Source organism: Gadus morhua, chromosome 3 (genome assembly GCF_902167405.1).
Source record: "Gadus morhua chromosome 3, gadMor3.0, whole genome shotgun sequence".
Taxonomy (NCBI): Eukaryota; Metazoa; Chordata; class Actinopteri; order Gadiformes; family Gadidae; genus Gadus; species Gadus morhua.
Window position 1 is genome coordinate 16,387,427 of NC_044050.1, and position 25,000 is coordinate 16,412,426.

Below are 25,000 nucleotides of genomic sequence, written 5' to 3' on the forward strand. Positions count from 1 at the left end.
GAGAGAGAATGAGAGAGAATCCGAGACATGCTGGCCTTGAGGACAAACTGGCAGGGAAAAGCAACATCCACCATCTAAAAAAATCATTACTGTCGGAACTGAGACGCGACAGAGTCATCAGAAGGAAAGAAACGAGGGTAGGTTGCTTGCCTTGAAACATAACACATGTCATTTCTAGGGGGATCTGGTCCATTAAGGCGTTTCGCTGGTTCATCATGTTGGACAGCTGTAATGGCTGTCCGACATGATGATCCAGCGAAACACAGAACAGAGTCTGAACACTGTGGGTTCTAAGATCGGGAACGCCGGTCTGCCACCGCTCTGACTGCGTCTTGGACTACACCTCTTCACTTCTTCTTACAACCATTGGGAAGACAGAGAGAGAGAAAGAAAGAGAAAGGAAGAGAAGGAGAGAAAGAAAGAAAGAAAGAAAGAAAGAAAGAAAGAAAGAAAGAAAGAAAGAAAGAAAGAAAGAAAGAAAGAAAGAAAGAAAGAAAGAAAGAAAGAAAGAAAGAAAGGGATGAATACTGAACGGAAAATAAGTGGCAAATCAGTTTCCCCCGTGGGCATGGGAACCAGGAGGGTTGAATGCTTACGTTTGCAGTACTGGCCCATCCCCCCGTAGCCGCCTTTACATTTGCACTTAAAGGACCCCGGCGTGTTGTAGCATGTAGCGTAGCTCCCGCAGTCGCTCCGGCCTGAAGAGCACTCGTCCACATCTGAAAAGCGGTCAAAACAAAAGTTCACCAGACAATACCGGGTTGTTTGTTCACACTGCTCCCTGCACCTCCCTGCTCCCCCAGACGCAGAGAGCTCACCGGAGGCAGAGAACCACCAGAATATCTAGGATTATTGGTTAGCCTGAAAACATGTTTTTGGGTAATGTTACAATTCCAAAAAAGTTCAGACCTTAAAGGTTACATTTTTCTCTTCAGAGACTCAGTTGAACTGAACACCATGGTCAAATTTTTTAGGAAAGAGTAATAACCCTTATATTTTTACTTTCAATTTTAAATCACATCTATTTAATACTGAAACATAATATATACACAGCTCCTTCCATGGAAGCAGAAGGTCTGAACCGGGACCCTTTGAACCCTGAACCCAGGTCGCGCTGTTCCAGTGGTGGAGATAGTAACACAGTAGGCCTACCTCGACACTGGTACTTCCCGCCGATGTACTGCAGGTCGAACCCTTCGTGACACCTGCAGATGTAGCTCCCGAACGTGTTGATGCACTTCCTGAAGCGGGGACACACCGCAATCCCCGTGGCACACTCGTCCACGTCTGAAACAACAACAGCGCTTGGTCTTACCGTGTTGGCAAGGAAGGACTTAAGAACTCCAACAAATAACACTGTTTTTGAAATGCTAATACATATCCAAAATAAACCCCCTGGATGGTAGTGTGCTTTGGAGTGCATGACCTTCCCTCTCCACCCTTGATCTGTATTCATTTATGAACACGGGCGGGTTGTACCAGGTCATATATTCCCTGGAATTACCCTGAACAATGCTTTGATTCATTATTGAAGCTCCCACTTTTGGCTTTAATGTTGATCACCTCTAGGGGCCCCACACCGGGACATTAATATTTAGCACCTGGAGTGGGAGAGGAGACTTCCACCTTAGACGGTGAATCTCAGACGCAGTCAGTCAGAGGTGGAGCCCGTGGGGACGTCTCTCCTATTTATTTAGTTTTCTTCCTCTCCCGACGACGGAACAAAATGCTGAGTCTGGTTTAACCAGGCAATTAAGTTAGTTCAGAGGGGTCTGACCCAGAGGTCAACGCCGTGCATAATGAATGCTGAAGTTGACGTTGACGTTATAATTAGCATGTTCTCAACATGTTGCACTGATTTATGCTAATGGGTATCTCGTCCTCAATCTACTGCCGGTTTGAACGGAGACTCGCTTTGTGGTTGCAGGAAGTGATGTAGCTACATATCTATGTGTAGATGTGTATCTGCATGGCGGTATCTATGTGTAGTATAAGTGTTCAGCCCGCAGCTAACGCAGCTAGCTTCTGACCTGCAGATTATCTTTAACCTATAGGCCTGTAGCGTGAACCTAAAGCAGATGACAGTGGTTTGTCTTCCCCAGAGTCTCTCACAACAGTTTAAACAACAACTAACCTAGTCTATCCAGATGATTACCCAGACTGTTTATTGATATATCGATAGAGTGTCTCGGTTTTTATTTTGGTGAAGAATTCTTTCATGGTAAAAAACCTTCTGAACAAAGTTGTCTTTCAAGGCAAGGCTTGTATTTTTTGGATATTGCACTTCCAATCTATATGTTGATATATCCCGAGGGTAACCATGGTGACCATGATGTCAATACTAACATGCTGAAGTGCCTGCTTCACTGTGGCTGAGCACTTATATTCACAGGATATACAGAAACAGAAACCAACAAAAATAATGGTCTCAGTTTTCATATTGTTTTGTATTTTCGCCAGCTGAGTGCCTGGGGCTCCTGTTGCTCTCTTCCAATGTCTGAGATTAATGTTGTGGCTGATCCCCCCCCCCCCCCCCCCCCCCCCCCCCCCCCCCCCCCCCCCCCCCAAACTCACAAGCAGGGACAGCAGACCCCCCCTAACAGTCAGCTCCAGGACACCCTGTATTTAAACCTGACACTGGGGTTACTGCCTCAATTTGTACCCTTCCGTCTGTGCGTTAAATACCTGGTTGATTTAAATGCAAAGTGGAAGAGGAACAAAGGGGGAAGAACCAAAGGAAACCGGTTGGGCCGGGAGGTTGGCATGTAGATGTGATAGGTGGTGTGATCTCACCCAGAAGGGAACCACACTCGACTGAACATCGTCAGCTGATGAAGCTCAGGGTGACAGTGAACTCTGCATAAATGTTCTACTTACCCGGCTGTCTCCGAAAGAATTTTAGGGTTTTTGTATGTATTTTGGTGGGTGAGGAATATAATCCATTTGGTTTGCATACTGTTTTACCATGCTCTGGGCTTCTGTTTATCACATATTCATTTTCTTGAAGAGAAAATTCCTTTCATTCTCTCTACCGTTACTCTTCCACGACAACAGACACTTCTACGTGTTGACATATTTATCATCGCTAATCACTATTTTTCCTTGTATTTAATCACGCACTTGCACTTTGTCCGACTCTCGCTTTTCATGAGGGTGCCGTACAAATAAAGTGATTAGATAATTATTATGATTCTAATCCTATAACCTCGCCTTTTCTGTTCTCGTCACAAAGACGAGACGAGGCACTAGCGGAAGCACAAACGCTGTCTGGCAGCACGGTGTGCCATCCGCCACTGGCCCCCTGTGGCTCCAGCAGGGGCCGAGCCCTTCATGGAGGTACGGAGCTGTGAGGGATGATGAAGCAGGACATACCCACGCAGGTCCTCCCGTCGGGCCCCAGCTGTAGCCCTGGCGATGGACACTGACAGCGGACCTCCCCCTTGGACACCTCGCAGCCGTACTGGCAGTTGGCCATGCCGCACGTACGGGCACCTGGCGGGGGGGGGGGGGGGGGGGGGGGGGGGGGAGAGAAAAACAGCACGCATGCCACAACACAGAGTTAGGGTTTTACATGTCATGGAGTTATAGCACATTTTCAGTTTTAGGCAAGGCAAGGCAAGGCAACTTTATTTATATAGCACTTTTCATACACAAGGCAGACTCAAAGTGCTTCACATATAAACATTGTCATACAATAAAATAAAATAATAGATAAGTAAAAGAAAAACATATGCAAAGAAATGGTTAAAATAGAAAAAGGCATTTTAGTATTAAAATAGAAAATAAAGGCAAAGTTAAAAAAGCTTTTTAGAAAGTGCAATGTATTTAAGATTTTAGCAGAAAGCTAAAGCAAACATAAAAGTCTTCAGTCTTGTTTTAAAGGTGCTCAGAGTTGGGGTAAATCTTAAATCCTCAGGGAGTTTATTCCAGCTATTTGTTGCATAGTAACTAAATCCTGTTTTTCCATGTTTTGTGTTTACTCTGGGGATAATTAACAGATTGGTCTCAGAGGATCTTAGTGGTCTAGAAGGCTGATGTAGTGGAAGCATATCAGTTAAATATTTTGGGCCTAAACCATGTAGGGATTTATAGGTTAGCAACATGATTTTAAAATCAATTCTCTGACCTACAGGAAGCCAATGTAACGATTTCAGAATTGGTGTAATATTACTGAAATTTCTCTCTCTCTCTCTATCTAGCTATTGCACTTGACAACGCGGGGTGTTAAAAGTCCGCGTGCTTGGAGCACAATACAAAAATGCATGCGCAAAGGAATTACATCTTTCATTACCAAACGGAGAATGGCTATACGAATAACTTTCCATCCGCTTTTTGTGTGTTTGACCTGTTAAATTCCCTACATTTATCCTACCATTGTATTTCTCTCTCTCTCTCTCTCTCTCTCTCTCTCTCTCTCTCTCTCTCTCTCTCTCTCTCTCTCTCTCTCTCTATATATATATATATATATATATATATATATATATATATATATATATATATTGTAGCTCTCTTCCACATAGAAACTATTATTATTGTACCTTTTCTATCTCTTTCTCTCCTATATATCATTGTGCACATATATACACATTGTGTTCAGACTTCATTGAATAATAACGTTCACATAATATCCGGCAAGCCACTCACTCCCCGAGGCAGTGTCTCACACTTATTTCTCTCCTTCACCACCTCCTCCTCCTCCTCCTCCTCCTCCTCCTCCTCCAGCTCTCATGGTCACCCAGACCCACACTAGACCCCCCCTGCCCTCCAGACCAGACCAAAGCGTTTCCCGCCCTCACCTCCTCCATCAACACATTGTTTCCCTGCACTGCTGCCCGCTGCTCATGGGAAACTCGAGAGCCCCGAAGGAGCACATTTCTCTTGCCTCTTTCAATATCCTCAAACCACAGCCCGGAAATGAAACCCGCTGCTACTGCCTCTGCTGCTGCTACTGCTGCTACTGCCTCTGCTGCTGCTACTGCTGCTACTGCCTCTGCTGCTGCTACTGCTGCTACTGCCTCTGCTGCTGCTACTGCCTCTGCTGCTGCTACTGCCTCAGCTGCTGCTACTGCCTCTGCTGCTGCTACTGCCTCTGCTGCTGCTACTGCTGCTACTGCCTCTGCTGCTGCTACTGCTGCTACTGCTGCTACTGCCTCTGCTGCGGCTGCGGTGGCTCTTCCTCGCCTCCCCTCGCTACAGGCACTCTGGCTCTCTCTCCCGTGTGTGTGTGTGTGTGTGTGTTCTTTCTTTCTTTTTTGGAGGAGAGAGGCAGAGGGCCCTGATTAAACGCTACAGTGATCTATCGATCCAAACGGGAGAGAGGAGCGGGGAGGAGTGAGTGGAAGTGGTGTTTTACACTATCATCATACACCATCACCGCCGCCCAACAGCATTGTGGGAAACGGCGCTGGGGAAACGATTTTCTTTTGACGTGACAAGATTCAAAGTCATACCGTGGTGGAAGAAATTGGGAAGAAATTTGTGTGATTTAGAAGTAGGAATTTATTTAGTTTTCTTCTTCCTTTTTATGTCCCTGACGATATGGATTTAAAGTCAGGCTGTTCAGATGGTGGGGAACTAATCGAATACAAATAATTTAGAGGAAAAGGAGCCAAATGTAATTCATGTGCAGACAGACACCATCTCCTTTAATCACGATAGGATCGGTGAGATCTGCCAATACAGCACAAGAGTAAACCTCAAAGCTTTGGAACCAATATCCATTTATTTTTTTGTAATTTTATTCTTTGCAGGTGTTTTAATCAGGACCCCTGAGCGGCTCCCAGCTGATGAGCGATCAGAACGCGGAGCGCTTTAATTGAAACGTTCAATCACGCGCTTATGAGGCCGCTGTCAGAGGCACTTCCAGCGGTGTGGAAATGTGTTTCATTATGAGGAGTGGCTGTCATTAGCACTGCCTTGTGCAGGCATCCAGCTCTAAGAGGCGCCATAACGAACCGTGTGCCCAGCATACTGCTGGCGCAAGGGGACAGAGAGAGAGAGAGAGAGAGAGAGAGAGAGAGAGAGAGAGAGAGAGAGAGAGAGAGAGAGATAGAGAGAGAGAGAGAGAGAGAGAGAGAGAGAGAGAGACAAGAGAGAGACAAGAGAGAGACAAACAAACAGACAGACAGACAGACAGACAGACAGACAGACAGACAGACAGACAGACAGACAGACAGACAGACAGACAGACAGACAGACAGACAGACAGACAGAGACAGAGAGAACGAGGGACAGAGTCAGAGAGAAATACTAAAGGAGAAAGATAAAGAAAGGGAGAAAAAAAAAAAAGCCAGAATGTGCGGGAGAGAACGAGGGAGACAGGAAAGAGGGAGAGTGAGAGCAAGGTAGAGGAAAAGAGAGACAGAATGAGGGAGAGAAACCAAGGTATGGAAAGACAAGGAAAATAATGTGAGGTATGCAGCGAGAGAGAGGGAGAGAGAGGGTGAGAGAGAGAAAGAATGATAGAGAGAGAGAGTGAGAGAGTGAAAGAGTGCGATATAGTTAGAGAGTGTGAAAGAGAAAGTGAGAGAAAGAGAGAGAACAGTACGCCTTAGGTCCAGACACTTACTTCCGCAGGTCCCGTCAGACATCTGCATGTAGCCGTTGAGGCAGTAGCACTTGTAGCTCCCGTAGGTGTTCATGCACCTGTGTTTACAGGGCCTCGGCTTCAGGCCACACTCGTTCAGGTCTGCAGGGCAAGAGAGGCAGGGAGGGAGGGGGAACAAATAGATGATGAATACCTTATGGTGTGAAAAACAAGAGGCGACAGCGGCTCCAGAACTCGGCAATAAGGGGGGAGGGGAAGGAGGTCAAGGGGTCAAATGGCTCCTTCCTCCCCAAACACACCCTCCATCCATTAAGGTTTAGGGTTCAGGTGTGTGGGTGGGGGAGGAAGTGGGAGGGGAGGGGAGGGGAGGATGTGGAGCAGGAGAGAGGTGGAGGTATTAGGTAGTGGCTGGGAGGAGAGGGGGTAGGTGGAGGAGGAGGTGGTTGGGGTGTGGGTGGAGGTAGGAGGGGAGGGGCTGAGGAGAGGCAGGAGAGAGGAGTAGGTGTTGGGGGGGGGGGGGGAGCAGGTGAGAGAAGGAGGAATGAGGAGCGGGGAAGAGGAGGTGTAGGAGAGAGAAGGATGTGGGGGAGGGACAAGTCATGTCAGATGCAATAGGATTGCGGTGTTATGACATGTCAGAGGTTTCCTCTGTGATAACACTGTGATGAACGTGGCGTCGTGGGGGTGTTAAGTGACAAACCAGTGAATTACCTGCGCCGGATACAAGATAATAGGGTAGGGTCAATCCCGCCGATGGCGGAGATATCGTAAATCATTTAGTTGACAACCCCTGGAAATTGTGGGGTTGGCCCTGTTTTGCAGTTAAGTCCTTGAAAGAGTTGTCAACCTGTCGCCTTTGATCTACAGCGTGTCCGGCGCCTAGAAAAGCCTTCGCTTCGAGTGTCTATAAAAATCAGATTTAATATGGTTCGGTTGAAGTTGCAAGAGACTGAGGAAAGAATTGAATGTTCACTAAATAAGAAATCGCTAATCTAAAATGTCTCTTCTTTTATTAGCTTTTGAATGGGATTTCATTTCAGAATGGACATTATTTCAGTTGTCTAGTTCTCCGGTTCTGACAGTCGAGTTGTTGGAAAAATGACAGAATGCCTGTCATACTAGAGACTCGTACCAGACTCCAGTCCCCAACGGATGTCCAAGCAGGTAAGTGTCCATCAAAATGGTAGGCAATGTGTGATTGGTGGATAGCCAATCTGTCAAATCCCCCATCAAGAAATCACTTCCAGTCCAAAAACGGAGCAGATGATTCTCCCTTCTGACATTTTGAAAGGAGAAAGAGTATTTCCATACAGTTTGACTGCGGTAGTCAAGGCACTATTATTGGCAAAGGTTTTTGAGCAATCCGTTTGACTGCAGCTGTCTGTTGATTGTCATATTGTCAAGTGTTCTTTCAGCGCCAAAACAGGCATTGATCAATGAATGTTAAGCAAGGAAAATTGGTTGAAACACAATTAGCCTTGTCTGATGAAGCACTTGCAGCAGGTATGCTAAGTATTTGTTAAGTGCTGCTTACTGGGGTTTTATATTAGTTTAATACCATTCAGCCAGTAAAGTTGGTAATAAAGACAGTAATTAGTCTCAAATCCTTTCCTCGTTTCCCACCCTCTCTTCTGGGGAAATTAGCTGATATATGAGCACATCCTCGTTCTTATGAGAATAGTTTAACTTCTAATTAATTAAAGTGCTCAAACAGCTTGTTGAAGAATACGATACAGAGTCAGTCAGCGGCCCAGAGAAGGTTTACATCATTCCCTAACCCTAACCCTAACCCTTGTTTTATGGGCGAAATTTGCTCAAAGAAAACCAAAACAACCACAACAACAGAAACACAAAAAAAGGGATTCCTGTCGGTAACCACGGGAACCCATGAGATGACATTGTCCATCAAGACAACTATGGGATGGCTCCCGCTTGTCCGGCCAAAACGAAAAGTGCTATTTATTTTCTATGTAAATTAGGGATTATTGAACATGAGCGCATTCTCAGACGGTGAGTGCTTCCCATGACCATCAGCACCTGTCAAACAATCAGAGAGCCAGGGGCCTCTGGAGACCAGACTGACAGACTCAGAGGAGAAATAACACTGCCAGGGAGGGTGGAGTAAGGGGGGAGGTTAAAGGGAGAGGCAGGGGGCGAGAGGGTGAGGGGGAGAAAGAGATAGAGAGGGATATAGAGAGTGTGAGAGAGAGAGAGACTTAGAGCAAGGTAAGTAGCAGGAGAGATAGTAAGAAAGAGAGAGAGAGAGAGAGAGAGAGAGAGAGAGAGAGAGAGAGAGAGAGAGAGAGAGAGAGAGAGAGAGAGAGAGAGAGAGAGAGAGAGAGAGAGAGAGGGAGGGAGATAGATAGAGAGAGATAGTGAGAATGAGAGAGAGATAGAAAGACAGACAGAGAGAGAGAGAGAGAGAGAGAGAGAGAGAGAGAGAGAGAGAGAGAGAGAGAGAGAGAGAGAGAGAGAGAGAGAGAGAGAGAGAGAGAGAGAGAGAGAGAGAGATAGTGAGAATGAGAGAGAGATAGAAAGACAGAGAGATAATACGAGTGAGAAAGAAAGCGAGAGACGGAGATATGACAGATAACATGTTTTAACGCGGAGTGGGGCAGGGTGCAGGTGGAGGGCCTCTGGCTGTGGGGCTTACAGTAAACCTGGCCCTCCGGGCCTCCATAATACTGGACTGACTCAACAGAGGTGATGCCTACGTGTGGACAGATTTATAGGGCCCCAGACCCCTGATAGTGAGCTGTGCTCTGCTGCATACCTGACACGCCTCCATCACACAGAGAGATTAGGCATGGGTGTGCGGGTTGGGGGAGAGGGGGGTGAGTACCTCTGTGTGTGTGAATGTGTGTGTATGTGCGTGTTCGATGTGAATACATGTATGTGTTGGTGTGCAAAGAAAGTGTGAGTGTGTGAGTATGTGTGTGTGTGCGTGGGTTTATGTTTATGAAAGGATCAATGTTTAAAAAATCGTGGATGTGTTTGTGTGAAGGTGCGTGTGTGTGGGATGGTGTGTGTGATGGTGTGTGTGTGTGTGTGTGTGTGTGTGTGTGTGTGTGTGTGTGTGTGTGTGTGTGTGTGTGTGTGTGTGTGTGTGTGTGTGTGTGTGTGTGTGTGTGTGTGTGTGTGTGTGTGTGGAGGGGAGGTTAGAGGGTGGGTGGGTGTTCATCCACAGCGATGTGTGAACACTGCAGGAGATAACGGTGGCCATAATGGTGGTCATTGTTCTTTGCCGGTGGAAAGAGGGGAGGGAAAGAAAAACAAAAATTCAAATCAACATTTTTTTCTCCCAGTTCTTCCTTGGAGCGCTCGACATCTGAGAAACGATAGGGGATAGAGAACACGGATACAAGAAGCATTACAACAAGTCCAGCTCGCCAGAGTTATGAGCAGAGAACTCATCGTGGCTCCTTCATGCCGACAGGACAAAAAAAAAAGGCCATTTGTCAACCGTTCGGGCTGGGAGCAGAAGAAGAGCATAAATAAAGAGGAGAAAGGAAGAGGGAGAGAGACACCAAGAAAGAGAGAGGGAGTGAACAGAGGAGAAAGATGTACAGTGATGGGGACGCGCACACTGTGAGCGTGGCGAGGTTCGACATGCTCTGCATTCACATTCACCTCCTGCAGAGATATTTATACCTACAAGTCTGCACTGCCATGATAAAATAAATATACTGTATACTGTATTCGCATAACTGTATATTTATCCATGGCAACGTAAGGCATCGTGGGAAGATAGGGCTGATAGATAAGCCTGCTCCGCGCTGGTCTTATGTGCTGAGTGCATCTGCAGGACCATGCGTTTGGTTGCCTAGCCGTCAGCAGAGAGAGAGATAGAGAGAGAGAGAGAGAGAGAGAGAGAGAGAGAGAGAGAGGGGTGCCAGGGCAAGAAGGGCAAAGACAGGGCTAAGCTGCCTGCCGTTTGACAATGTCAATCTCTCACCCTCCATTGCCACCCTTGCGGGCGGGCGGTCCACGGGGAGAGAGACAGGGAGATGGATATCCCACAGTGGTGGGGCGAAATAGCCCGGCTCCTCTGCTTAGACGAAGGAGAGCGAGGGAGGAGGGAGAAAGGAGGGGATGGTTTAAAAGAGACAGAAGGAGAAATGGAGGATAGTGTGGAGAGAAAAGGAAATTGAAAATAATGAGAGATGTAGAGAGAGAGAGAGAGAGAGAGAGAGAGAGAGAGAGAGAGAGAGAGAGAGAGAGAGAGAGAGAGAGAGAGAGAGAGAGTCAGCAAAGAAGAGGAAAAGAAAACAGACAGAAAGAGAGAGAGAGAGAGAGAGAGAGAGAGAGAGAGAGAGAGAGAGAGAGAGAGAGAGAGAGAGAGAGAGAGAGAGAGAGAGCGAGAGAGAGAGAGAGAGAGAGAGTTATTGAGAGTGTTATTGGAGTGAAAGGCACCAACGGCTGGATTAGAACACCTCTCCCCACATTCCTGAAGAGCAGGGAAGAACATACTGCAGCAAGAGGATTACGCCGGTGGGACTCAGACATGTGGTCGGAAGAGACGGAACATAGCCGGAATCTCTTCACCTGTTCTCCTCCATTAGCCCTCCTGCTCTGCCACTGAGGAAGAAGCCAGAAGGAGCTCAGCACAATAACGCCACCGGTTTCAGAACTCATCCCTCATTATTCTCTTCCAATTTGTCTGTGTCGGTGTAGAGGTCATAGGTCAACGACAGACAGGTGGTGTGTGCTTAACAGCCACACCGGCGGCGGTCTGGTGCGTGGTGGAGGTGGTGATAGCGGGGGAGTAGGGGATGGTGGTGGAGGTGGTGATAGTGGGAGAGGGGGGGATGGGCGGCAATTCTGCTGGATTCCTTTCAGCCTGAACTCCTGGTAGAAACTCAGTAACAAGGAACACCGAGAAAATTATGATACGAGTCTAGGAACAAATGCTCTTTGTTAAGATATTAATCGATACATTGTATTGTATGTGTTTGTCTCGTGCTTGTGTAAACGCGTAAAGGGTCAAAAATTCCATCAAAAGATCAATACATATTGAAAGATACTGTAAACAACTCGTAGCTTATCTATGCATACAGAGTTCATGCGAGGTTCATAGGTTCATATCTGAGTTCACACTTTTTGTTGAATAGCTTCACAAAGTAAAGTTCACAGCACATTCACCGTCCCTATGCTCACCGTTAAATCATGTAATTCTATTGGTTAAATTTGCCTAATAAAGCAAAAACACAACACTTTGGCTACAAGGCGGTAATGGTGGGTAATTATACACAGACATCCACACCATGATTTGAGTTGGTCCCATCTGGTTTGTATCGCTTTCAAATGACATCCAGCAGGCCAAAAAAAAACAGATGAGGCAAGGATAGATCCGTTTCAGGGAAAACAAATATCAAGTAGGACACTTATGCACAGACTGCAGATCTAATTTTAAACCGTGGTAATGCAGGAAAAAGAGCCTCACCACAGCTTTTAATAAGGAACGACTAGGGTGGTCTTGCGAAAGAAAAAAACAGCGAGAAAAGGTCAAGAAGAATATATGCCGTTCCGAGGCGCACACTGTACTCTCTGTGACGGCAGAGCAGAAAAATATTTAGGAAGCTCCGAAGATGAACGTTATTAGTTCTTTTGGCGAAGCCGGGGAGAACGGGGAGACGTGAAGTTTAAGAATAACTGTCTCCTTTAAAGCGCTGTTAATGCTAATGACCACCTCACTCCGGAGCTGTTTAACAATATCTCCCCGTAAGCCAAGTGACGAGGCAATTAGATCCCCCCGCATGGTATAAACACGGCGTTACGGTGAACCAGCGGCACATGAACGCATCGCTGTTGTTTAATGTTTTTTCAGGCATTGTTAAATAAACGGACGCTCCAGATGGAGCGTCCGTTATCCCAACGGAATTATCCGTTGGGATAACGTCCTGCATGATGACGAGACTCGCTGAGGAATAGCTCCTGAGCATGGGGAACATGCATCAGCTCTTTGCTTTGTTACTGTTTCATATCACTATTTAGTTATTTAGCTCTGGATGCTTTTATCCACAGTGACTTGCAGCTGATGTAGGTGTTATTAATGGGCAGGAAAGGGTTAAGCCTTTTGCTAGAGGTTGCCTCCAGCTAGGTTGCAGACATTGGGGAATTTAACCTAGAACCTCCTGTCTTAGCTGGTGAAATTGTGCAGGTCTATCGAAAAGCTTATATTTGTTAAAAGAAATGTGATGATGGTTGAAAAATATTCATATATGCTTGCTTTTATTTTGAACATGAAATAATAATAATAATAGCTTTTACTTTACATTAGTCAGCTTGTCTCCCATTATGTAGCTTTTTAACAAAACATACAATACAACAAATTGAAAATGCTGGTGGAATGATTGGGTATCAATCAGAAGATATTGGTTGATACGATACCTTCTAGGGAACCTTTGAATCTACTTTGACGGTGAGCAGGAGGTTCACTCCCTCTTCCACCCTACCAACCCTGACCCAACATGATTATTTGATTTTATCCCCTCTGTTATATTCTGTTCAATCATTTTTCATTGAATAGATCAAAACATTCCAGTATAGATTGCCATTCCTGTACTGCTCCCCAAGTAAAATATGTGAAAAAGCGGTTGCCCAATAAATGAAATATGTAAATATACAAATAAATAAACCTCATATTGCTGTTTAAGATAAAAAATTGAATAAAATCATATTGCTTCTTATCAATCAAAGCAAACACAGCCTGCATGAAGTGGGCTGTGTTTCACTTAACACCGAAAATACCCAAAAATGTGTGTCCCACATGAGAATAAATATGTGGTTAAACCGTCATTTCTTTGAATCTATAATGTTGGAAACCTGAAACCGAGTGTGGAACCTGAAACGAAGATGGTGGTGAGTTTTTATAACATCATCTCTTGTTCGTTGGTTTGTGCTGCTAAGTGACACAGTGGTTTCCCAGGTGTTAAGCACTCCTGTTAATTGGAGTGCCTTTAGGGTCATTCATCTGTCCACAGGCCCTATTGGGAGCCAGAGGAATGCCTAGCTAAGCCTGCCAGGAGTCTTTCGCAGTATGTGTGTGTGTCTGGGGGGAGTGTTTGTGTGTGTGTGTGTGTGTGTGTGTGTGTGTGTGTGTGTGTGTGTGTGTGTGTGTGTGTGTGTGTGTGTGTGTGTGTGTGTGTGTGTGTGTGTGTGTGTGTGTGTGTGTGTGTGGTTGGTGTGGTTGGTGTGTGTGTGGTTGGTGTGTGTATGTGTATGCGTGTGTGGTTGGTGTGTGGGTGTGCATGCGTGTGTGGTTGGTGTGCGTGTGGGGGGGCTGTCAGTGTGTGAGTGCCAACCCATTTGTTTAAGCATGCATCTGCAATGAATATTTGTAAATATATACTTTCGTAAATCTATGTCATCAGCAAAAGTTAAAATAAATGTTTTCTTGCGTGTTGCCGCTTCTCCTTAAACACTAAATCAGCATTTTTATTGCTTGATTTATTTATGATATATTTAATATACCTTAGAATATACTGTAGGAGCAGGCAGCCAATGGAGGAAGAAACAGGGGCAGCAAAGCAGGAGGTAGAAACTTCATGTCTCATGAAGAGTTCAACTTAAACTAAATTGTCCACAAATGGAAAAAATATGTCACACAGAGCGCACACCAAAACACTAATATCTGACTAAAGACCCCAAAACCATTTGGTTAAAAAAAATGGGTTCTCAACAGACAGATCCAAACGTATCTAAGCGTTGAAACGCATCCAGCACCGCGGTGTCCGGTGTCTTAGATAGGTGCGGACAGCCATTGTGGACTTTATGCAGGGCACAGATCCGTTTCTCATTCTCTTTTGTTCTGGGCAAAGACAAAGTCTGGTTGTCTGGCAGTCTGGCTGTCTGGCAGACAGGAGCCACCTATCGCCCGGCAACGACCGGTGAGTCATAAGGAACATTCCGGAAAGGATTTCTTTCAACTCCCCCCTTTCTTGTCTTGCCATTTTTAATAACACGTTATCCTACTCCCCACGTTAGGGCTCAAATCCCACAACAATTTTCCAAGACACTTGGATGCACGTCAAATTACTTTGTCTTGACAAAACCCTCCACATTTCCTATGGTTTTCAGGCAAACATACACACACACACACACACACACACACACACACACACACACACACACACACACACACACACACACACACACACACACACACACACACACACACACACACACACACACACACACACACACACACACCTACAAGCCCAGGGGCATATAATAGGCCTACACGCAATACCCAATATGAACACAACACACTCCCCTTCATGGGCCCACACACACACACACACACACACACACACACACACACATACACACACACACACACACACACACACAATCAGGGAGCTCCAATAAGTCGGGCTGTGTTGCGCGGAGGTATCTGAGGTCAGTGATTGCGATGTTATCTCCACAGGAGAGGACTTGTCCCCTTCAGCCGTTTCCATTTGAGCTGATTCAGCTCCTCTCCCTCTCCCTCCACCGCCCTCTCTCTCTCTCTCTCTCTCTCTCTCTCTCTCTCTCTCTCTCTCTCTCTCTCTCTTCCTCCCTCTCTCCCCTGTGATTACACCTTCCTGTGTCTCCTGAGCACGTCTGCTGGGAACCCAACCAGCCTCTGAAGCAGCCCCCTTATGCGCTGGGAATGATCAGCAAGATTAATACGTGAGCGCTCTCTCGGCTGAGGGAGGAGGGACGGCGAAACAAAATGACGACAACTGAAATAAATAAAAAAAGAAGACAGCAGTATTGTACGATGGCTTGGGGCAGCTGTTTTTACCCGGGTAAGCTGGTGAGACAGAAGGGTGGAGATGTCGTAAAAGGGGGGCGGGGGCCTGTGCAAAGCTTTATCCATCCTTAAAGGCAGAAATTCATCACCTGGCTACACCTTGCTGCCCTGCATTATTTAAATACAGCATATGAAAACTGCATTTATCTGCTACTCGTTTATGTGTATTTAAGTGCAGCGAAGGAACATAAGGCATAGTCATGCTCATGCTCCCACTGTGTCCTGGGGGAGTATTTTCACCAATAAAATGTGTCAACAAAGATCCGAATGTGTTCAATGTGCTGTTTTTATTGTTGAAAACATCACCTCGAGAGAAATATGTAGTGTGAACCCTACACTTTGAAACAGATTGTTATTGGTGTGCGTGTTGTCTCTTTCTTAGTCTTACAATATCCCATCAACAAAATAAAATTAATCACCTTGTAAAGAGCAAGACAACACGAACACAAACACAAAATATAAAAAATAAAAATAAAAAGTTAGGCTTCGTGACTGACTGCCCAGGTAATTTGGGGTCCTGCAGTCCTACTGTATTATAACCAAACTTCGGGGGGTATGTGCGGAGATATTTTACCAAAGAAATCACATTCTCGCCAGTGGATGAAGATTGCAGAAGTGTGTCTGCAGTGTTGACCTAAAAACTTTATACACATTTTTTTTTGCTGTTGGCAGAGTTTGCGTTTGCCAATTATGCACTTATTCACTTCCCCGCCTCAAGCAACATGCTTGGAAAATACATATAGGAAGGCCAAGAACATGAAACGCCCGTTCCTCACGATTTTAGCATGTCTGCAGTCAAACTTCATATATCAAACTGAAGTCCGATCTGTGGGACTACTGCTCAGATGAACTCGGGGAGCCAGGAGGTATGGATCAGAACCTACCTTGGTTGCAGGTCTTCCCAGTGAAACCCGCGTGGCACTTGCACTTGTTGGGTCCGACACAGTCTCCGTGTTTACACCCGGGCTGGCACTGGGCTGTAAGAAGGAGCGGGGGTGGGGGTGGGGGGGGGGGGGGGGGGGGGGTGGAGGGGGATCAATGCACTGCGCCCTGGAAGAGTCCTTGGAGCAATTGAGCATGAAAAACATTTTATCCATGCACCTTTTTATTTTGGCACGCAGGAAGGAGGGAAGCAGTGTGTTATGTGTCTGCTAACCATCCATGTAATAAGACTGTGTGTGTGTGTAGATATTTGTGTATGTGTGTGTGTGTGTGTGTGTGTGTGAAGGTGTGAAGGTGTGTGCGAATGTGTGCGCATGTGCGTCTGTGAATGTTTTTTTTATCTCTCCACATAAACCAAATATAGAAACCTCACAGAGTTAGCGGCGTAAACTGGTTTCCTTGGTAATATACATCCTCTTAGCACCTCGATGTTAGCAAGCACCTGAGCGTAAAACTGCAAAGAATAACCCTTACTCTCAAGGCTTTTAGATGCAACATGAGCTGTATACGTCTATAACAGCTTGCAGGACTAAAAATGTGGGTTTGCTGCTAGAAGATGAGTTATTCCTAACGGTATCAACACAGTGTCTTGCCCACAGGAATCTGTGCACACTGTGTACGCTGAGACTGAGGAGGAGGCTGTTACATGGTCTGGTCACCGGAGACTACGGTAACTTTCACACCCAGGAAGGAGGAGTGTGTATGTAGGGAACTTCGGGCAACGTTGGCATGTAAGTATGCACGGCCTCCGTGTGTGTGTGTGTGTGTGTGTGTGTGTGTGTGTGTGTGTGTGTGTGTGTGTGTGTGTGTGTGTGTGTGTGTGTGTGTGTGTGTGTGTGTGTGTGTGTGTGTGTGTGTGTGTGTGTGTGTGTGTGTGGCTGTGCGGCGCCTTGGTGAGCGAGCTGCTCTCTCCCCTGCTTATCTGACTGCTCCTGCCTCGGCTTGCAGTAAAGCACGTCCACCGCACGCCACCCCAGCCAGGTGCTGCTAATTTTCATTTAGGGCTTCATTAGCTCTGTCATAATACGAGCCAATCACAGGGCGTAATAACCCCGGCGGTGAATGACGCTCCACACCAAAAAACTAAAGGGATGCGTGCATCGGGTGGCATTGAGATTTTGTACAGTGGTATATAAGAAGTCCCTTTGTGATTGCTTGAAAGTTTTTTAGTGTGTCTGTGTTTGTGAATGTGTGTATGTGAGTTTGTTTTTGAGAGAGAAGCCCAGAATGTGTGTGTATGTGTGAGTGTGTGTGTGCGTGGGTGACAGTGCAAGCGCACATGTTGGTGGTGTTGGTGTGGGAATGTGCCTGAGAGTGAGAGTGTGTGTGTTTGTGTGTGTTTTTGAGAGAGAAGCACAGATTGTCAGTGTGTTTGCATGTGTTTGATTTTGCGTATTAGTGTGTGTCCATTTCCGAGTGCTGAGGATGTGTGTTTTTGAGATAGCAACAGATTGTGTGTGTGGCTGTCTCTTATGTGTGGCTGTCTGCACGCCCACATGTATGAGGTGTTGGTGTGAGCATGTGTGTGTGTGGGTACATGTGTGAGTGTGAATGCATGTGTGTGAGTACGTGTGTGTGTGTGTGTGTGTGTGTGTGCGTGTGTATGAATGTGTCTGCTTTTGAGATAGCAACAGATTGTGTGTGTGGATGTATTTTATGTGTGGCTGTCTTCATGCCCACATGTGTGTATTGTTGGTGTGATTATGTGTGTGTGTGTTTGTGAGTGCAAGTGTGTGTGTGTGTGAGTGTGTGTGTGCGCATGTGCGTGCATGTGTATGTGCTTGTGTGTGTGTGCGCTTGAAAAAAAGGAAGAAACAGATGAAACCAGGATAGCAGAGGGAAGGAAAGGGGAACCATGAGATGAGAGTCCTAATCCCACATGAGCCAGCTTTTGCTGTGTTTTCTAAATTGCGGTGCGTATCTTTTGTTGTGTATCTAAATCATTACACGGATCAAGTCGCATTTGGGAAAGCAAAGCTACGGGCTTTACGATGTTGTCACACAGCCTCGAGTCAACACCTCGCAAGGTTCCATAATTCTTGAAGGATTCTCTTCGATTTTTAATCAGAAGTACATAAAAGATGCCGTAATGAAGAGGTGATACGCCGAAATGAGTTGAAACGCTGGTCACCGCTTTGGCTTCAAGGACAATACCGGATACTAGGTGAACAAACCACCGTCTCTCCTGGCTTCACTACAACACCCGCTGCCAACGTTATATGTAAAAACAACTATGCTGTAGGCCTACCCATTCTTCTCAAGATTATAAAGCGCGGGCGCAATCTCACATCAAATGTATTTTGTAATGTGCTCTATGTCAATACTAACTTATTGAAGGTTAGTGGACAAAAAGGCTGTGAAATGCCCTACGTTCGCCACAAGTACAAACAAATGTGGTATCACGAAGACCAAGGTTCTGCTGCTTTTTATGTTGGTTGTGCAGGCGACTACACGCAAAACCCTTTTAGGCAGAAATGGCCACAGTCAAGTAATTCTGACAAATTAAAATGGCAGTGGATGTTTTAGGAAAGCCAGGAGGGTGGTTAGAATGGTTTGATCTGACTGGTGTTATCATTTAAGTGGTTTGACAGCATTGCCCATTCTATTCAATCTTCGGCTAAGATAGTTATCCATGTGTATTTACTTGAAGCCTCCACACCACCCCTAAAAATTCAACAATGCCATCTCTCCCTCCAGTATGAGGACAAAAGGTCTGAAAGATAAACATTCTAAATGGAGGATACAAGACTTGATCTGTTATTATTAGACGCCATCATCTTATGGAAGAAAGCCTTCTTCTCCGCCGTATCAACAATGGAGAACCTGAGACCGGCAATAGCACCCCTGTGATTGAAAACTGTTCAAAAAGTGGCATGTGTATTTCTCCGTTGTAATGCAGCACCGGTATTGGAAACACAGGTCTCGACTGTGAGCAGCTTTAACCAATGGCGGGCAGGGTATTTTTAAACGAGCAATAACCCCAAGTAACGGAGATCAGGGAAAGAGCTGGCCCGTGGTGTTTATTAACACATCAAACAGCATTGGGGGTGTTACGTATTTTAGGAACACAAGCTGTATTTCCCTCACTTAACCAATAGGGGGTAGGACCAAATATATAAGCCGTAAATACTACACATAGCCACAAGGGAAAGCAGGACATTACTGAAGGCTGCAATAGATACTTTAGCCACAGAGGGCAGCATCACAGACCAGGCGAGGAAAACCGAGGATTACGTCACACCGGTTCCTCTCCAAGTCTTCCGGTCCTCGCTGAGTCCATAAAGAAGACCACCTGGCCACAAACTTTAGAACTCTCTCGGCAGCGATTACCATACGTGGGTTTGTGGTCAGGATCAGCTAGGAGAACACTCTCGCACGTGCTTAGAACACATCTTCAATCTCTCTTTACTTCAGAGCATCAGTTTACCATACCGAAAATACTTTATACAAATAAAGTCTCTTTAAAGCTATTCCTTTGGATTCGACCCCTCCTTCCACGAAGAAATACGTAATAGGGGCTAAAACAGGCACATGCTAGCGGAGGGCATCCATACATAGCCCGTACATAGCAGCAGCAGCGCGTCGTTCCAGGAATACCGGGCGGACGTGCCTGCCGATGACACATGGTGTTACACACAGTTTACATCAGGCATTCCGCCGGACACAAAAGGACCCGGGACGGAATGGTGACATTGCTGGGTCAGGATATTTCCACATAGCGGGACCGAAAGCGCAACCGAGTCCCAGAGATACAGCGATAGGAGTCATTTCGATTATGCCTACGAAAATACACTTTAGCTGCTTTAACGCCTTGTTGGGTGTCCTTTGTATAACGACGAGCGGGGAAAAGCCACTGTGATTAGAGTTGTGGCTTTAATGTGTTAATTAGCCTGCTTTTACCACGCCATGCTTTTAGTTATTTTATGCTGGGCAGTTAAGAGAAAAGTTTTCGCTCATATTTTTTTTTTAAAAGTCAGTTAAAAGGGTTTCGCTTAGTGGCTCCTCGTCGAGGCGACGACGCGAGGCAATAAACTGTTAGCCGTGTCACCCTGAAGGAATTTTAAAATAATTAATCGAGAGATATGAGTTCTCGTTGAGGAACAGCAGCTGCAGAAGAAAGCAGGTCATTAGCAGAGATCTGAAGCCGGGGAGAGAAAGAGATGGCCACAGCCGAAGGGGGCGGAGGGTGGGGGTGCGGCTGGGGAGTGTGAGGTATTAATGTGTTGAGGGGGAAGTGGTTTGAATCTATAAATAAGTAAGCGAGAGAAAGTGAAAGCGCGCAGGATTTTGGAAGATGTGGCCCCAGGATGAGTGTCTAGCAGCGACATTATTTTCCAGAAAAACACATGGGGGCTAACCTTGAGGTTGGCATCGTATTCCGGCTACCCTGTGTGTTAGGGCGAAGAGCGCTGCAAAACAAACAGCCAAACAAAGACAAGGGAGCGTTGCAGGCTTGTTTTTCGTTTTAGTTATTTTTGTCAGGAGAAAAAACAAATGTACATGATGTTAGGGAAATAAAACACACATAAATTATGGAAAACAAATAGGAAGGTCTGGAGTCACACATATTCACATTCATGCAAAAACTACTTGGGATTTGTGTCATATTGAATAAAGGATTGTTAATAAAGATTAAAAAGACTTGATTTTGTATCTAAATTGAATTGGTCCAACAATGCAGCATTCCCGATTATGTGAATGCCACCAGAATGCTAACTGAAATTTATTTTGTATTGAAGTGTGTGTGTTTGAGTGGGTTTTGTCGTAGCCTTTTGAAATATAATTAAAGTAAGGCTTTTATTAGTGTATGTCCTTGATATTGACACAGTGGAACGCATTTTAAGCAAATTATTATTACCACCTACTAAGGCATGGCAACGTGACTATGTTGCTAGATAGTTGATCTTAATTATACATTAGTATAAAGGTTCTTTAACATACTGCTGCAGTGTGAAACGTGGCTTTGTAATAGATTAATAATGGAGCATCTGTTATTCACAAGTGCTCAACAGAAGCATAAGTAAGATATATTAGCATTATTTTATAAATGCATGTTAAAAAAAAGAAGACAAAACCACTGCAAGAAAACACACATACCTTTGGACAAACTCAAGCCTACTTGTTCGGATCACCGCCCTAATGACCACTAATAGTTGAAGAGACGATAAAGGGACCGTGGTCACGGATCAGTGGTCCACCAAGCCACAGAGACCATCCAGTTAAAATGAGGTTTTGTTAAACTACAGATCGCCTTACAGTCAATCATCGCTCACTCATAGGATCCGATGACCAGATTCTATGAGACTCTGCGTCGGCCTAGCCCGACCTGCACCTCGCTCAGAGGGATGAAACCACACTAGTCCATTCATCACATCCGAAGCCCGGCAGAACACACTTTAAATCCCTTTAGAGATGAGATAATTCACCTGTGAAGGACAGAGAGACGAATGCTGCGTCTCCGCTTGGCTAGTTCTCCGTATTCCTGTCACTCTGAATGTTTTATTTTATCTTTTTTATTCTAGGTTGAATATATGCAATGGATATTATATTGAGTTTGGCTGGTGGCTTATCCGCAGTGTCTGTATCATCAATTTGTAGAGAAACCATGTATAGATATGGTTTATTAAAGATTAACTTCATATTGATGGAATATTTTAGCATTTCATTTTAAAGTTCATCACATTTAACTTGGTTTTATGTTTCATTTAATAAATCCTGCTATGGGTAGTAAAAAACGTTAAATATAATTTACATGAAATATTAAATGAAATGGATCACATAAACAAGTTTCTCAATGCAATGTGTGTGCCCTCTCTCCTCGCCTTTCTCTCCTCAATTATTTCAACAAAGAGGCCAATCCCTCGCCTTGTTCCTTGTCAAATGGTTGTCTGATGAACCAGTCGGTGAACTGTATCTGCGGAGGCTACAACCCCGCAGCTCTGCCCTGCTCTCCTCTGTCACCATGAAGACAAAAGCCTGAGGACTGTGACACTGCTGCACGTGATTGCACATGCAAGCACTCACACACAGACAGATCACCACAAACACATATACGCATGCAAACATGCACATGCAGACAAATAAACACACAGGTGTACACTCCAACACACACACACACACACACACACACACACACACACACACACACACACACACACACACACACACACACACACACACACACACACACACACACACACACACACACACACACACACAAAGACACACACTATATCTCCTAATCCCCCTTTCTGATCTCTCTCTCCCTCTCCTCTGAAATCAGAGTCAGGCTGATTTGATGGAGGACTGATTGTAGTTTAAAGAGCACGGCTGTACGGATATGAGCAGCGGATGTACCCCCCCCCCCCCACACACACACACACACACATCCCCTCTCCTCCCTCCTCTCACTCCTCATTGGAATGCATTGAGGGAGAACGAGCAGTGATTTAATCAATAGCAACAGATAGGACTTTGTGGGAAGCAGGTGGTAGTGATGGTGGTGGTGGTGTGAGGGAGGAGTTCTGAAATAGCTTGTTGTGTCGCTTAAAAAAACAGAATATGTGGGACTCCAGAGATACAATCATGATAACACAGATGCTCACACACTGCTGCTGTTTGGAGTCGACCACATTCATGGATTCATTTACAGCACTTCAAACCCTACGTCAGCTGTCCTGTTTCTAAGATATCTGCTCTCTCCTGCAATAGAAACTTCAGTGTCAACAATACGTTGCTGTACCTAAAAGTGCGAAGCGCATAGTCGCTTTACTTACCGCAAACTCTTCTTACGTGAGAGATTCAGCATCAAGCAATATTCAAGCGACAAAGTTCAAATAATTAAATTCTCGCTCGTGCCACGCCATTACAGACATTTCCGTCTGTTTGAGTCATTCTCGCCGCTGGGTTGGCTGGCCAAAATGTATTCTATTTGCGTCTTTGCATTGACTTTGTATGTAGTCGCGCTGCGCCTTCGCTTTTGGTGTGAGCGCACGGTAATGACTAGTGAATCACCAAAAACATTATTTAAGATAAGAGCATAATATATTTTGCAGGTTGAGTCTAAAGAGCCTGGGGATCTGGTGTTCCCTAGGTGTTGCTTTAATATTGCTGTGCTGAGGATGCTGGCTACAGAGCTGTATTGACGTCTGGGCTGAGACTATGTTATACATCCTTCAACACCTACTATAACACTCCATACACAAAGGAGAAATGCTAGTGGGCCTTCGCTTCTATGTTTGAAATTGTGATTGCAAGGTGTGAACATTAGCTTTGGCTCAGGAAGCTGTTGACATAACGTGTCTCCGGCTTCTATGTCTGAATCTTAAACTCGAACTGAAAATTTACAGAGAGAGAGCAAACCAATGTTGATGTTTAAATGTGGCGAATACTCCGACTGTGATATTTCATTTATAAATCCGCCATTCCTATATCGACTTCCTTTTATAAACCACAGCAGCAGTATATGAGACATGTACCTGAAAATAAAAAAGAATGCAGTTAGTTAATCATTTTTTATAAATAAATCATAACATGACATGATTAAGTTAAAAACAAGCAATTCAAACTTAAGATCAACAAGTTGTTGCTTTGGTAACGGAACAAGACACAAATGTTATGGTGGATTAGAGGACATAAATAGAAGCTTTGACATATGGAACGGACATGCAGTGTAATGGACCCTCTGTTTACAGCCCCCACCCTTCTGCCCATCAAATTGAGCTTCATTATGCACACAGGGTCAAGCTGCCCATTCTGATCATTAGGATGTTTATTTATTTAGCCGAATGATTGATATAATTACACATAAAACTCATAAAAACACTTTATTGAGTGGATTCACGAAAGGAGGAATGCAACCATAGCTATGTATTTTTTGTTGTAATGTGTGGAGGGTTTCAGTAGGAGGTCCTTTGATAAGCCAAGCTCTCTACAAATGAAATGTTATCTATGTAAGTGAAGTGAACATCACAACCATCTTTTGAATCAATCAGGATAGTATCACTAATCTCCTCATTAGATTAAACCAGCATCCCCTCATCCTCAACAAAAAAGTGGCAATAAATAATGTAATGAATTCCGCAATCCCTTATCTGGAACAATTACAATCTTAATCAAAACTCCAATGTCCAACCTGTCCGCTCTTGTTTGAATGCTTTCCTGTGTAACCTTTGAAGTCGACAGGTATGTTCAAGGGCTAACCTTAGCGGGCAGCATCTACCATGACCCAAGCCAGTAACCCTGGCAACTATCTCCACACGGCAGTCCTCTCCCAGCGCCCCCGGGTGAGTTTCACGTCTGCCACGTTGGAGAGAGATACTTTCGAGGACGTACACATCAATTTGAGGCGGAAAAATATCCAGGGAGAAGCTGAGGATGAATCCTAGTTCCTAGGTTCCTTGTTTTGGCAAGATGTCTAAGAAACGACGCGTGCTCAGTCTGCTAACATGGGTAAGACAATAACATGGGCAAGACAAAGACCCAAATCCGCCGTGTACCTTCCAAGGGAGCTCAATTGTACATATTACTGATTTCATTATTCTGACGTGTTGTTCATTTTCGAGGGTTTCGAGTTGCAGGCACTTTGGTCGGTTGCCAGCCTTTACAAGAGAGGCTTTGTTATCACGACGACTAACTAACAAAACGCTGCGTCGAGCGTTATGTCCACATGACTCTCTCTCTCCTTCATGCCTCGCTCGGTCGTCAGGTAAACG

The 25,000-nt window shown here is 45.2% G+C and overlaps 1 protein-coding gene across 2 annotated transcripts in view; it reads right to left on the reverse strand.

The window, feature by feature from the left end:
* Positions 1-25,000, reverse strand: part of npnta (nephronectin a) — a 47,808-nt gene that overhangs the window by 14,302 nt on the left and 8,506 nt on the right. Inside the window, exons 3-8 of one of the 2 annotated variants that reach the window (XM_030350763.1) lie at positions 20,645-20,695; positions 16,229-16,321; positions 6,569-6,688; positions 3,373-3,492; positions 1,153-1,287; positions 597-719 (exon numbers count right to left, since the gene is read on the reverse strand). In XM_030350763.1, the coding sequence (XP_030206623.1) occupies positions 597-719; positions 1,153-1,287; positions 3,373-3,492; positions 6,569-6,688; positions 16,229-16,321; positions 20,645-20,695 (642 nt within the window). The remainder of the gene's footprint in view (positions 1-596; positions 720-1,152; positions 1,288-3,372; positions 3,493-6,568; positions 6,689-16,228; positions 16,322-20,644; positions 20,696-25,000) is intronic. The other variant, XM_030350764.1, reaches the window with a different exon arrangement.